This window comes from Notolabrus celidotus, chromosome 15 (genome assembly GCF_009762535.1).
Source record: "Notolabrus celidotus isolate fNotCel1 chromosome 15, fNotCel1.pri, whole genome shotgun sequence".
In the NCBI taxonomy this organism is placed as follows: Eukaryota; Metazoa; Chordata; class Actinopteri; order Labriformes; family Labridae; genus Notolabrus; species Notolabrus celidotus.
This window is the reverse complement of record NC_048286.1, coordinates 30,052,326-30,068,014: the sequence shown is the minus strand read 5'-3', so window position 1 is coordinate 30,068,014 and position 15,689 is coordinate 30,052,326. Positions and strand designations below refer to the sequence as shown.

Below are 15,689 nucleotides of genomic sequence, written 5' to 3'. Positions count from 1 at the left end.
TTCATACTTCGTTTAGCTGGTCTTCAGAAAACAAGCAATTTTATTTACTTATTTATTTATTTATTTATGATCACTCTCTCGCTCTCTCAGATTTTTTTTTCAATGTTTGAAGTACTTCCAAAGTTTTTGGCCTCTTCATTTTTTATGAGCAAGAAATAAACCTGCAAAAGCATTTAGTGTTGCAGAGGTGGGCTGTTGTGAATGTGGGCATGTAACAAATAGAGTTGTTTTTACAGTGCAAGGTTTGGGGATTTGTCCACTCATGTAAGTAAACGATCCTTCATTTATGAAAAAAACATGACCAGCTTTAAGAATATTGTTACCAAAAGAAACATAGGCTCAAACTTAGTGACATTCTGCTACACTGAAAATGATGTTTAGGATTATGCAGGGCTTCTAGATCCATGTCAGGTTCGTCTCCTCTCTGCTGTGGTTCAGCTCCTTGCTGCTTTTTGGGTACGGTGAACATGTGGGGGAAGTGGTTTGGTACTGTCACCCTGAAATGATTCACTCATTCACTATGTGTCATCCTGCTCATTACCCAGCTTCCAACTAAACAATTGACACAATAAATATATTTGAAGATGATTTTATCAATTCTAATTGATATAGTTCATGAGAGTCTATGGCTATAACACTTCCATGATGGCAGATTCTTATCAGCCTTCTTGCGGTACAAATTCAGATCAAACTGAAGTCAAAAGTTTGGAAACACCTTCTCATTCAAGGGTTTGTATTTATTTTAATTATTTTAAACACTGTAGATTAATACCAAAGACATCAAAACTATGAAAGAACATATATGGAATTAATTAATTAACAAAAAAGTGTTAAACAAAGCAGAATATGTTTTATATTTTAGATTCTGTAAAGTAGCCCCCTTTTTCCTTCATGACAGCTTTGCACACTCTTGGTATTCTCTCAGTCTGCTTCATGAAGTGGTCTCCTGGAATGGTTTCTAATTAACATGAGCCTTGTCAAGAGTTCATTTGTAGAATGACTCGCCTACTTAATGTGTTTGAGACCATCAGTTGTGTTGTTAGTACACAATGGATAGCCCTATTTGACTACAGCTGTAATCCATATTATGGCAAAACCACTTATGTCATAGTTTTGATGTCCTCAGTATTAAACTACAATGTTGAAAATAATTAAAATAAATACAAACCATTGAATGAGAAGGTGTGTCCAAACTTTTGACTGGTATTGTATATGTAGACATTATGTCCTCTTCTTAGAGCTTTGCTTCTTTAAACCTAAATAAGGCAAATGTCACCTTTTAACATTGCTGCTATTGTGACTACTGCTTATGGTTCAAGTGACTTTGTAGCGATTAGCTGCACTGAGATGCTCTCACCGGCTGCTGTTGTCTGGATTGCAGGACAGGATGTTGCTCTTCTGCTCTCTATCAGGGATGGTTGGTGTCCAGTAACTCCATAGGCTGCTCTCACATCTGTTCCTGCAGTCATTATTTCTCGACTCTCAAGGCCAGCCTGAGACAGAAGCTAACATTTTGCAGCAATGTTTATCGATTTAGAATGCTAACTGTGGAAACTTTTTTGCCACAGAGTCAACAGGCTGAGGTGAAATATGCCAGACTCTTTTCCACGTATGCATTCGATATGAGACGTGTGATCAGCTTGTCCCTGGCATTGCTTTTGCTATTCATGATTAATTACCATTGTTATGGGATTTTGACCAATCAGAGTAAATAAAGTGAAAATAAAAATGAAAATAGATCACATTTGTGAAACATAAAGGGAACAAATGTGCAGCATTTATTCATACAGTACCCTCCGTTCTGCCTTTTCTTTGTGCACATATGAGTAGGTCCCTGAGCTGGCATGCACAGCGTTTTCCCATCATCCCATGGCTCATAAAGTTGAGTTGTATTCCATCACAGACCGCCCGCACAACAAGCCTATTCCCTAATTGGTGCTTGAGCTTTAAATTGCTTGTGTTTGCCCACAGCCCAGCACTCTCTCTAAATAGTTATCTGAAAAACTCCCCCTTTTAAAAAAGAAAAATGGTGTCAAAGTTCTGCATTAAGCATATTTCCCTCTCACTGCTCTTTGGGTCCCTTTATAAGTGGCCATCCCACTCTCTCTCTCTCCCCCTGAAACAATATTACATTTTACAGAGGACATTTGGTTAACATTTTTTTTTTTACATAATACAAAAGTTTTTGCTCGAACTTTTTAGAAAATTCAACTTTTCAGAAATCATTTTCAGGGGAGAAAACGCTGCAAGTGAAATTTGTCTTCTCTTCGGGTCATCCAGTTCAGCGGTAATGTTCCACTGCAATGCAGATCATCCTCCAGCTTTGTCTTTCTCTAAAAGGAGACGGGCAGCGGACAGCCTCAGGGATGCTTCAGCACACTTCGAATTGTTAAAGAAGCCATGTTTCGCTTTTTGATTACATCAAGAGGAAATCTGCCTCATTGGCATTTCCACCGCCTTCTTATTGATTTGTCAGTCCGTCTGTTTGAACAAAAAAGTTATTAGTTTGTGCAATATATGTTATTTTCTCAGACTTCTTTGTTGATGCTGTTGTGAGAGATGATAGTTGGCTCCATGGAGAGAGACAAATAGTCTAAATTGTGTTTAATTCAACCTTTGTTTGTTTTTAGTTTAGATTTGAAGGGCTTTTTTGAAGTAGGATTAAAATTAACAGTGTGTTAATAATACTGTGAGCAGTGGTTCTGTAATTAAGAATGGCAGGATGTGAATTTAATCAGAAAATGGACTATAACATTTTACACCATGGGAAAATCTGGCAGGATAATTGTTAAAACTATCAGACATCTGGGCCTTTGGGGTGCTGGTGGCCTAGCAGTCTAAATGCCCCACACACAGAGGCCATAGTCCTTGTCACAGAGGTCATAGGTTCGATTCCAGCCTCAACCATTTAGTGCATATCCTCCCCCTCTCTCTGCTCCCCACATTGACCGTCAATTTCAATTAAATTCAATTTACTTTATTGGCATGAACAAAGACATGTTGTTGCCAAAGCACATACAATTTATACACATACTTTACATATATATTCATTACATATATATTCATTACATATTATATATATATATATATTACATATTTTATACACATTAAAGCTGCTGTGAGGAACTTTTGTTTTGTATAAATTATGGTGCCCCCTTGTGGACAAAGTAATACCTCTTATTTCTTGTCCTATACATGCAAAAGTAGTGTTTTCAACAAAAAGCTCATCCTGTTGTCTTTCGACAGTCAACTTTATCAGGCAATGTGATTATGTTCCATGAAAACAGTCAAATAAAGGCTGTTTCTGAAGCAAGATGTCCATCATCTGGTCTGAAACCTACCCCCTTAGGGTGGTTTTAGGCATTAAAAATGACAACAGAGAAGGTGTCAGTGTTGCTGCTGATGGTCTTGTTTGCTATTGAAGGTCATAAAGAGACATCGGTATCATTTTCAGTCTGTTTCTCAGCCAGTTCAAAACTCCTAACAGGGCCTTTCATTAACGGTATGGGTGTCACCCATACAGCATATCTCAATGTCCTCACTTGATGCAGCATGCACATTGTCTGTCTATCTTCAGCTGTCCTATCCATAAAGACAAAAATGCCCCAAAAAGATAACTTAAAAAAAAAAAGAAAATTGTGCCTTTGCTAGTTTCTGTCCAAAATGGGGAACCAGATCTCAAATCAAGTGGATTATCTTGTACTGTGTACCCCATTATAGATGAGATCTATTGAAAAAATGAAATATAAAGGCACTGAAGCTACAGCTGAGTCTCTACTGCATCATAAGTAGCTCCACTCATGTGTGAATCAATTGTTTCTATGAAAAGAAGTGAGAGGAGTCGCTTCATCTCCGTACTGCACCTTCCTCTTCCTCTGTTGTTGTCGATGTTCTTCAGGACTCAAATAAGTTCCCACATCTTGAGCAGGAAGAGAAGAATCATTAATGTCAATAACAGCCTGTAAGAGCAGCAGAGGTATTAATACAATGTAAACTTTTCAATGTTCACTGCAGGTCTCCCAGTTCACCTCCTTTGCTAGAGGGAACTCTGCGCTCTTTGTAGCTGCAGCTCTGGCCCAAATAGTTATACCCCTGCTCCTGTATTCTGCCTGTGAAGCAGAAAAAGCTCAAAGTCTCCAGAAGGGAGATATGGGGGGAAATGTGAACGCATAAATGCTTTGTAGTTTTGCCATGTTGCTACAAAGGAAATAGAAAATTCTCTGTGTTTGCTTTTTCTTCCCCTTCTCTCTTATCTCATTACCAAGAACATGTGACCTCAGCATCTCCGTGCTTTATATTTATGAGAACCAATTATATAAAAATAACTTTCAGCACAAGCTTGTGTTTTATCATTTACTTTCTCTGTTTAGATTGCATTTCATCAACCAAGAGAAGAAAGCTAACTAACCACTTTCCCTCTGTCTTCCCCGTCAGGTAACTCGCCGTCTGAGGAGTCAGAGGAGCGTGACAAGGAGCCGAGGACACTCACCTACCCTGCGTACATCGCCAGTCTGCTGGACACAGGTGCGAAGCGCATGGCAGCTGGTGTCCGTATGGACTGCACCAGCCAGGGCCAGTGCCCACGCTCCTGCTACCTGTGCCACATGAGCCCGAGGGCGGCACAAGGCCGGCAACAGTCTGAGCCCGTCCTGCTGCAGATTACCAAGGCTGCACCCATCTATGAACTGGTGTCCAACAATGAGACATACCAGGTGTGTACAGGCTTTATACATCAATGTCTTTGTCCATGTAATGTCTGGAGACTACAGATAGGGTTGCCAACTTTCTCACTACTAAATAAGGGACAGGTGCACGGTGCAATGGTGGTGTGAGCATGATGTGTGAATTCAGTGTATATTCTGATTCTGATTTACCTGGAAATGCAGAAAGTGTGTATGCTCCCTTTAATCCTTACTATCATTATGTAACCTCATATGCATACACCTCAAAGAAACCACAATTTGGCTCTTAACATAAAAAAACAGGCTAAAGAAAAATGAAATGCAAAAGAGGAGTATGACTCACCAAATGTACTTCTTCCATGGATTCTTTTTGCAGCTCTTGACTGACTCAAGCAGTCTTTTGTCCTTTTGCACAGCCAGAGTGTTTGCAGGACTTGGTGCATTTGCACTGTATACAACTGATGCACGTGAGGGGGCCTGTGATTGGTTGACAAGCGGTGTGAGTGGCACATGATCTGCAACTGCCGTTTTATCTGATTGAGGATCTATAGAGTGCAGTCTGCTGTATTTACAAGAGTTAATAGTTTGTTCATACGGGACAATTGAGGTCCTGTATGAAACAAACCAATTTAGCCCAATATATGGGATGTCCCGGCTAATACGGGACAGTTGGCAACCCTAACTACAGAGTCCATGATTTCAGATTTAGCCGCATATTGGCTGCTTCATCTCTAATCCTCCTGAACTGATCTCAACCATTATAGTGTGTAGTAGAAAAGATAGGCGACATGACAGCCCCCTACAAAGTGAAGCCAAAACTTTGATGCTCCCTCTACTGACTGGCTGAACTACAAGTCATAACCTCTGCCCCCTCCATGTTTACACATAAGAAAAATCAAAGTACATGTCTGTAAGTTAATTTTGAACATGGTTTCTGTCATTACAGTTGTTTCTTTGTAAGCTGATTTTTTATCAAAGTTTAGTTTCAATTAGTTATTTGATGCTTTGAATGGAGTTTGACACCATGATTGACAGCTCTGTTCTGAATCAGGCTCCTGCAGTGTTGTGGGGGCCAGATTAGCAGAGCAGGGAGGAACGGCAGGAGATAACAAACACTTACTGTACATGAGAGTCATTCAACCAAGTGTCTGCGTCAGACCTTTGACTTTATTGTAACATGGACGCCACACCTCAAAGATCCCTCAGGGCAGCTCAGTCCACAGCAGAACTGATTCTTGTGTCACTCTTAAGCAGACACTTAAGGCTACAGGAAGTTCAAGGACTCTGTGTCAGTTGTTTGTTGCGTTTTCTCTCACTGTTCCTCCTCTACTCTCATAACCAGGCAAAGGACGCTGCAGGAGCTTCATTTGTCATCAGCTGTCCATCATTTTCTAATCAAAGCTTTTTCTAAATAAGAGGATAGCAGCTAATAATACAGAAGTCTAAGTGTTTATATGAAGGCTGATCAAAGAAGCTCCATCAGTGCATGAACTGATGTCCTGCAGTAACAGCCAGTGTGTGTAGCGTACATCCTCTCAGCTTCATTATGAAACAGCTTACAGAAACTGACCAAGGTCTCTTTTCCTTTTGGAGTATTACTGCTTCTTCTGCTGGCAGCATGATGTGCAATTATCTGCCGTACTGCACTGTGACTTATTGGACTGTGTCGATACTGTACGTCGATACTGCTCCTACTCCTCTAACAGGAAGGAAACGGGAAGGAAACAGTCGATACAGCGGTATCTAACCCTCCTGGGGTGTTAGGCAGAAGGATACAGCTGATGTTATTTATTATAAAAGGCTGTTTGGAGGTTTGTAATGCTTGAATATGAGGCTGCTTGTATGCACAGTCAACATTATAATGTTCCGCTGTTTGGTTTGAAGTTACATGTATTTCTATTACACATTATTACCACCCCTAACAGGTGAATGAATATTCAACTATGGCTAACAAAATGAAACAGTGCATGAAACAGGGTTTTTATTGTGCACCTTAATGCAGGTTTTATGATACAAAACCACAATTCAATTTTGATGATGTTTCAATTTCACATGTACTTTGAATTTGGTTTCACATTTATTTTGGTGTTGGCACCGCTTTCTCTCTCTCTCCCTCTCTCTCTCTCTGCAGGCTCTTCAAGAGGCCATGATGAGCATGCTGTGGTGTTCTGGGAAAGGTGATGTTATCGATGATTGGTGTCGGTGCGATTCCAGCGCTTTTGGCACAGATGGACTTCCCACCTGTGCCCCACTTCCCCAACCAATGTGAGTGACTTAGAATCATATTATCTTTCTCCAGACGTCGCTCTAAAATGGGTTGTATTAGAAACCATCCGTCTTTTTTTTGGCAGACCTCTGTGTCCTGCTTCCGTGGTTCCAAGTAATGTGCCGTCAGGATGAATGTGAACACAGGATTTGGTTGAATCAGTAATTAAAGCCATTGATGGATGAGTGAGAGAAACAACCAAAGGAGATGGAAGCATCCCAAAAGAGGAATAAGATCTCCCTAAAGGAAATGTAGTTTTTCTAAAGCCAAGACAGATTAAATTAAGTAAGGTGTTCCAAACAATAAGGGGCTCAATGCCTTGCTCAAGGGCGTCTGAACAAGACTTAGGAGGTCTGTACAGCTACCAGTACTCAACTGGGACTAAAAATGGACAACAATAAGACCAAAAAAAAACATGAAGTGCTTCAAAATGACTGCCAAAAGAGGAAAGAAGACAGGGCACCAGGATAACCACCAGTGGTTATGTCCGTGCATCCACTGTATAGACCAGGGGGTCCCAAAGTGTCGGTCGGGATCCCCTGGGGGGGTCACTAAACACAAATGGTGGGTTGTGAGGTGTCTTACAGAAAGTTTTTTTATTTAAGTTATCTAAAGTTAGCACATTTGACCCATTATAGTAAAAAAAGATTGACAAAAGTAGTAGCTACATTTGAAATAAAACCTTGAAAATAGAAAATGTGATGAGTTTTCTGCCTTTCTTTGTTGCCAGATGACTCCTAAGTTTAGGGTTAGTGAACAGTTAATTATCAAAAGCATCAGTAGCAGAAGGTTTATTCACACATTAAATCACTTCGAGGGGCAGGGGGGTCGCGAGTCTTTGGCACCTTTATTTTGGGGGCCAAAAAGTTTGGAAACACCTGGTATAGACTGTTGTCCTCCACACTGATGACCTGGATTCGAATCCTTCTTGTGGCCTCTTTCCCACATGGCATTTCCCACTCTCTCTATCCAGTGTCCTATCTTTCTAATAAAGGCACAATAAGACCAAAAGTTTGACCACAGAGGAAGCAGAATGCCACAAAAAGAGGCAAAACAGCTGCAAAGAGACACAAATTGCTGAAATATGACACAAAGCTGGAATAAGAGAGAGTTCAGAGATGAAATGCAACGACGGAGAGATGCACAGTAACCACAGAGAGACACAGAACTGAGACACAGTGACACAAAGCAAGCTGGAGGACCAAGAGTTTGAAGATGTAAATCAGAGACAGACGGATGCAAAGTGTCTACAGAGAGAAACAGAACTGCTGATAAAAGAGACACGACAATATTGTTTTGAGAAGCAAAAAATATATGGAAACAGACATGGAAATCTGTGAAATCTGTGCTCAATATAGAGGCTACAGTCATCACTGAAGTGGTTGCTAGCTTGTCTCCTGGCCTCCATCCTTTGCTGCATGCAATCCCTCACTCCCTTTTAACCCTACATTAACTCCCTCTCCTGCTTTCCTGTCAAATAAAGGAAAAACTAGCCACAAGGAAAAGGACAAAAGGGAGCATACATACAAACACAGCAAAAAATAGACAACCACAAAGAGACTAAAAATGTAAAAAAGCTGCAACTTCTGTAGTTTTATTCTTCCAGTCTTGTCCCTGGTTGATTATAATTGGTTGATGAATAGAGCGGTAATTAATACATCCCTCCTCTTTGTTTGGAGTAAGGCAATCAATGAAATGAGCTGCTGTATTGATCGGTTGGCTTGAAAGCCCTGATCTGCTCGCATGAGTCTTGCCACATATCTACAGAAGTGCTCACCAGAGTAAGTGAAGTCAAACATCAGGGGTTAAACAACTTATTTTTCAGGTTGTCACACGGCACAAAGTGTTTTCATTAGATGGAAGTTTTGTGAAAAATAAAGATAAAGTATGCTGTCAATTACAGTAATGACACCACTTTGCTTACAGCATCATTCACTCAGCCTTGTGGCATCTCTCTGTGTGTTTTTTGTTGCCAGGCTGAAACTGTCTTACACCTACGAGCCCAGCAGCTCATTGGTCATCATGGAGTGGAACCACACCGAGCCACCAATCGGCGTGCGCATTGTCGATTACCTCATCAGCCAGGAGAAGGTGACAGAGAGAAGCGACCACTCCAAAGTTGAGACAGGTACGTCAGTCCAGAAGTGCCCACATCAAGAGGTTTTTGAAAGAGGAGGATGTCAGCGGGCGGCCTGGTTTGCCAGCTTTAAAAGTGGTTTGTGAAAAAACTGAACACCCCGAAAAGTAAAGCCATGAATGTTTCTACTCTAGACTTTATTTTATTACGTTATTAGACTCAGAACCTCACCAAAAGGATGTTGTTCCCTCTGAGTGGTCTCCAGCCAGTTTCTAGACTCACTCCCAGAGTAACCAATATTTACTGAACCAGCAAGAGAGCCTGTTGATGTTTTGGTTGTGTGCCGCTTTGAGATGGATAATGACTTAGACTGTTGGCCTTGGTTTGTATGGGCAGCTGTTGGCCAGCGTTCATTGTTTGTGCTGGCTTAAGCTGTAAACCCCCAATTTGTCAGCGCCATGTGGCCACATAAGCCTAATGTGTTTTTATCTAGTCCACCACCTGGAAGGAATCCTGCTCCAAAGGTGCATAAGGACAATTTTGCTGCGGTTGTCACGGGGAAGCTTGTGCTGTTTTCTTTCTTTTCATTCATGTCTTATGAAAAGAGTGTAGCCTTGACTTAAGGAAGACGACACTGAGGTTGGCGACGAATGTCATCAGCATCAAAAAGTGATCAGTGTGGAGCAGGAGTATTTTATGCAGCTTTAAATGCAGAAATTATTAAATTTTTATGATGCATTATATTTCTAAACATATGACACGTCTTCAGTTTGCATCACATTGTTTATTATTATTATGAGCCTATTTTTGTTGTAGTTTTTAAGGCCTCCACAAGATGGTGTTCATCAGTAATAATTATATTAGAGTGCAGAGTATTTTTTGACTGTATTAGGTCAATTCACTGAAGTCTGCCTGCACTCTGTGTGCATAAAACAACTCACATGTTTCTGTATACTTATATACATTTCTACTAAATATACACCTTTAACCCTCCTGTTATGTTCATTTCTCTGGAACACCAATCCTGTGTCAATTATACCCGGGCATATTCAATTATCCAAAAGTGTCAGAACCCCAAAAAATCCCAATAAAATTTATTTTTAATCTAATTTTTAACTCCATTACTAACCATTTAAATCAAGATTTAGTCCATTGGTGTTCTTTAATTCTCACAGATCATGCTTCAATGAGGATAACTCACTCGTTTTTCATTAAAACTAATGTTAAAACTGTTTTTAATGTACATTGGAAAAACCTAAATATAAATACAATAGTTTAACATGACATAGATTTTTGTTTATTTTATTTTGAATTTAGATTTTTTTTTTTTTCTGAAGTGATGTTGATAAAATAACACGACACCTCTTCTGTCACATGCTGCCCAGATTTTTATGCTGCATTTAGCTGGTTTGGAAGGCATATATTGCCTTTGACCCGCAACATAACAGAAGGGTTAAGTAAAGTGTTGAAAAGGAGCGTCAGAATTTATCTTACTAGTGATGATAAATGTACAGTCTGAAAGTATTATGTTCATTCCAGTAGATGTATTTCTCTCAGCGTTTCTTAGTACTCCAGTCTTTGGTTCAGCAACACTTCCTGCGAGGATGCTTGAAGAGAGGCAACAAATCATCGGTTAATTGCTTTCAAAGGTTTTGCAGCGATTGCAAGCACCGGCAGTGCTATGTGGAAAAGTACCACAGAGGAAAGGACAAAGTCAAGCTCAACTTTAACACACATCTGTTCAGGATGCACCCAGTGGCAAATCACAACAAACGTTATCTTAAGACGCTTTTAGAAACAGAGCAGGTCTAAACCACTCTATGTTAAATTATTAACAAAGACCCAACATCAAGACAGGATAAGATCTAGTCTAATCTCATCTTACTGCACCATGAGCATTGCACCTTGCAGTATTTAGCTAGTTACAGCGGCTAGGAAAAACTTCCTTTTAACAGGCAGAAACCTGGAGCAGGACCAGACTCATGTTAGACAGACATCTGCTGACACTGAGCTGGGGTTGGAAAGAGGGATAAAGGAGAATAAGAGAGAGGGAGCGGTGATAGTGATGAGATGAGTAGCTGGAGTCCAGCATGTCCGTATCAGCTGGAGTCTGGAACGTCCACAGCAGGATGTGTCCGGCAGCTCAGAGGAACCTACGAGACAAAGGAGCTCAGGGACTCCAGAAAGGTCTATGGTTAGTAACTTTCAATGAGACAAGGAGAGTTAAAGTAAGTGATAAGGGGGTGGGGGTGAGAGGGGTGAGAGGGGTGAGAGGGGTGAGATAGGAACCCAGTGTGCCAGTTCCCCTGGCAGTCTGAGCCTATAGCAGCATAACTAAGAGCTGGTCAAAGCCTGAGCCAGCTCTAACTATAAGCTTTATCATAAAAGGAGTTTTAAGCCTAATCTGTGATTTTAATCTCCAGACACACAAGAGAATCAGTCAATATGTGAAGTTGTGTTTAAGTGTGTTTTCTACACATCCTTAACATCCCACAGTCAGTCCAGATTCACACAGTTAGCAGTTTTGAAAGAAACAGCAGGAAACAAAATAATAATCAGGAGTTAAATCATGCATGGGGACTCAATTTGGACTTATCTTGGATTCTTCTTTGGTGACTTGAGACTCGAATGAGACTCAAGTTTTGGTGTCTCCACTACAGCACTGTTCTTTCAGTAACCGACAACATCTAAACACATCATTGTTTAAAACTGAGAGTTAAAGATCACTGTTTATATCCAGGCAGTATTTTTAACAAGTGTTTCAAAGGGTTTGATACTCTTTCACAGTTTAATCCGTGTTATTTCCGAGGTTTGCTTGTTAAGGTCTGTTTTCCCTCCTGTTTTCACTAAAGGGAGAAATCATGAAAGTATCCACAGGAGCAGCGGGAGCATTTGCAGCTCTGTCATCCATTACTGAGGATGCAGCTTATTTGGCCGGACCTTTACAAGTAGAAGCTGGCAAAACAGGAGCAGTTTATTCTAGCAGTAATGACCCAATCCATAACGCAGACTGTTACAGTTCCCTGTGAGTACCCGAGTTTGTTGTAGCTTAATGAGAGAATAAACTGTATTAGTCACAGCACTGAGGATCATTAATCAATGCAGCAGATTCACACGGCAAAGAAAACAGGTGAGCCTTTCGCTTTATGAGTGTTATAATAGTAAACATGGGTTCATAATGAGGTTCATTTTAGATGCAGTCTTAATACATTTACATCTTACTTGTCAACATTCACTTTTACATTGCTGTGTAAAAACTAAGGATGCAACAATACAGTTAGTCAGCACGGTTTATTATGTATTTTAATTCTTTGGTGTCAGTTTTCAGGTCAGTTTGGTTCAGACAGCCCGGGCCATCAGACTGTTTTTTTGGGGGGGGTTCTATTCTTCAGCATATTGGGCCAATTTTACAGGAACAGAGAGGAGTTAGGGGAAATTATGTTATTATTTAAACTCAACAACTATGAATTTATTGACTTTTAAGATGAATTCATTTTCCTTGTATTCACAATACTGATGTATTACATGATATTATATTACATATTGTATTATATTATAGTATATCATATTATATTACATTATTATATTATATTATAGTATATTATATTACATTATTATATTATATTATATTATATTATATTATATTATATTATATTACATTATATTATATTACATTACATTATTATATTATATTATAATATATTATATTACATTATTATATTATATTATAGTATATTATATTATATTACAATATTATATTATATTATAGTTTATTATATTATATTACATTATTATATTATATTACATATTGTATTGTATTATATTATATTAAATTACATTAGATTATATTATCTTTGTTATTATTTTTATTATTATTTTTATTATTATTATTAGTAGTAGTAGTATTAGTAGTGGTAGTAGTATTGGTAGTGTTATAAGTATTATTAGTATAATACAGTTAATTAATATATGCGTTATGTTTTATAAATATTATTTTAGCTGAGGATCTTAACTGCCCATAAAGTACATTTTTGTGTCTTTGTATCTACACACATATATGTGTGTTTATATACTGTATATATATGTATAACCTATGTATATATACACACAACATTCAGTTTGTTCTCGCAAATATGATGTTTTAAAATTCAGCCTGAGAGGCTGTTCATATGCAATTATCCTAAAAAAAAACCTTGCATGTCCAGCAAATGTGGTCATATATGAACTGATGTATGAAGTAACTGTTAATTACCATACCTTAACTAATGATGTATTAAACATGATGTCATTACATGAAGTCATAGTGACAGGATCATTAGTTTATAGTGAACAACAGGAGTTAATTATTACTTTATACAGAAATTCAGCATGAGTCATGCATTACTTCAACATGAATTAAGCATTGTTTTGTTTAGAAAACATTTCCATTATTGCACAGTGTTACCCCCGTGTCTCCACATGGTCGAGTAAACTCTGAGAAGCTGCATCGCTCGTTCACCACACTGTGTGACCTGCACTCTGTACTGTTGCATGGTGTGGTCAGAAGGTAACTCAAATCTATGTAGAACCCAAACTCTGGTGTGTTGCATTTTGGGCTGAACCTCACAATCAGGCTTTTAAAGAAGGACAGATCCACAGGGACTCATGATGTGAGCAAATACTGAGCTCTATTAGTTCACGTTCACTCACACGAATGTAATAAATAACGCAAAGCAAGTTTTCAGTAAAGAAAGGTGATGTGCGTGGATACTGTGTCAATGTAAACTCACTGCAGGAGACAAGAGCAGCTTGAATGCAGGGGAGCCTTTTGAAGAGCAGCAATGACATATCACTCCAGAGGCTAATATGACCTTAACGTTTCTGTTTTGGAAGGTTTGGAGCTTAATCTTTCTGTGCCCTTTGAACAAACTGTGTGTGTTAGCTCACCAATACAGCTGTGTACAATACACAACCAAAGCAATCTCTTGTCCCATCTCCTAATCTGTGCTGTCGGAGTGATAAACAGCAGAAAAAAACACTGTGGATGCTCAAGTATTCAACATCTGTGGTAGAGGTAATCATCTTTGGGCTGTAATCCCTTCATATTATGTTTACTTTGACTCAAAGTTCAAGCAAACTCCTTATCTGGCCACAAAGTTGATCTTCCTGACATCAGAGTGAGCTGTGCTCTGGTACAACATGGAAGATTGCAGATTTTGGAGATGGTCAATCACGAAAAAGGAACATAATAAACAGAAACATCTGCAGTCGTACACATGAAGTTATATCTGCTGAAATAACTCTCTGTTGTTACCCGTTAGTGGTTGTACAGGCATGTTTGTGAGGGATATTCCAATCAGATTAACAGACTTTCAGTAAATTGGCTTGTATCTATCAAGATGCTCAGAGTAAAAGGGAACTCATGGTCATGTTTCGATGAAAATGAGCATTTATGCTGGGCAGAAAAACTCTGAGACTGTGGCAGAGGAATATTCCACTCATGACTGGATGGTTCATGTCACGCTGAGCTCTTCCAGTTTACAGAGACTTTTGGGATTCTGAAACAGAACAATGCTTGTTTCCACAGTGTCACTGTAACCATCCTCATTATACTAATTGAGATTGTTTTCTTAAACAAGAAAATTCCTTAACTATCCCTTTAACTCCCAAAGCTCAAGGATAGGTTTTTGAAATTTTCCAGACATTTTCTAGCTACTTCTGTGTCTTTAAAGGTTGGAAATTTGTTTTCTTTTGGTTTTGTTGTTTATTTGTTTTATTAGAAAATGAGTCTCCAGTCCATGCATTCATTATCTGAAAACCAGCTAGCATAAACACCACGTACCCAGGAGGTGAAGTCTAGTTCCATAACTTGAGGCATAGGGTGCATTTACCACACTTTACTTGTTTGTTTGAAAAGTTACAGCTACTGTTGTTACACTTTATGAGAGGAGAATAGGCTTTTAGTGCTGTTTTTCCAAAAACAGTTCTTAAATTTGGTATACTTTTACATTTGTAGGTTGTTTTAATATCCACATAAAATCCCTCAGTTTGATTTTTCTCTTATTTCCTGGTATTTTTGACCACATTTGTTAATATCAGTATTGCCTCTTTTTATTGTTAAGAAGGTTTTTCAGACAAATTCTGAATTGAGGTATTATACATTTGGATAATATCAGCACAAATTGTACTTTTGTCTTTTTGTGACTGGCTCCAAATCAGCCCTTAATAAGGTCCTCCAGCAGCTCAATAATGGCATTGCTGGATAGCGGATATGTCTCCACAATTTTTGTTTCTGACAGTCCAAATATGTTGACACGCGCACAGAGGATTCTTTCTCTCCGTCGTCTGACATTGCACCTATTCCTCCTTCTCGCCACAGTGATCGAAGCCATTTGTGCGTAACACTGTGCCAGTTTGCACCTGCCTTTCAAACATGCTAAATATAGACGCAAAAACACCGCCCGCTATCTACTTCAGGTTTGATAAATCACATTGCATGTGCTAAATGATTACATTTGCATCTCCTCCTCCCAGTATTTTGCGCATTCTGATAATCTGCATGTGCTCTGCATATTCATGAAGGCAAACAAGCTAAATGGATTGCGCGTGCTATTTTGCTCATTTGACAGACGCAATCCTCGGTGCTCCCGGTTAGTACATCAGCTTTGCATGCGTTATCAAGTTT

The 15,689-nt window shown here is 39.1% G+C and overlaps 1 protein-coding gene across 1 annotated transcript in view; it reads left to right on the top strand.

The window, feature by feature from the left end:
• Window positions 1–15,689, top strand: part of astn1 (astrotactin 1) — a 616,195-nt gene that overhangs the window by 555,165 nt on the left and 45,341 nt on the right. The window contains exons 17-19 of the mRNA XM_034703125.1: window positions 4,435–4,712; window positions 6,814–6,947; window positions 8,925–9,076. Of these exons, the coding sequence (XP_034559016.1) occupies window positions 4,435–4,712; window positions 6,814–6,947; window positions 8,925–9,076 (564 nt within the window). The remainder of the gene's footprint in view (window positions 1–4,434; window positions 4,713–6,813; window positions 6,948–8,924; window positions 9,077–15,689) is intronic.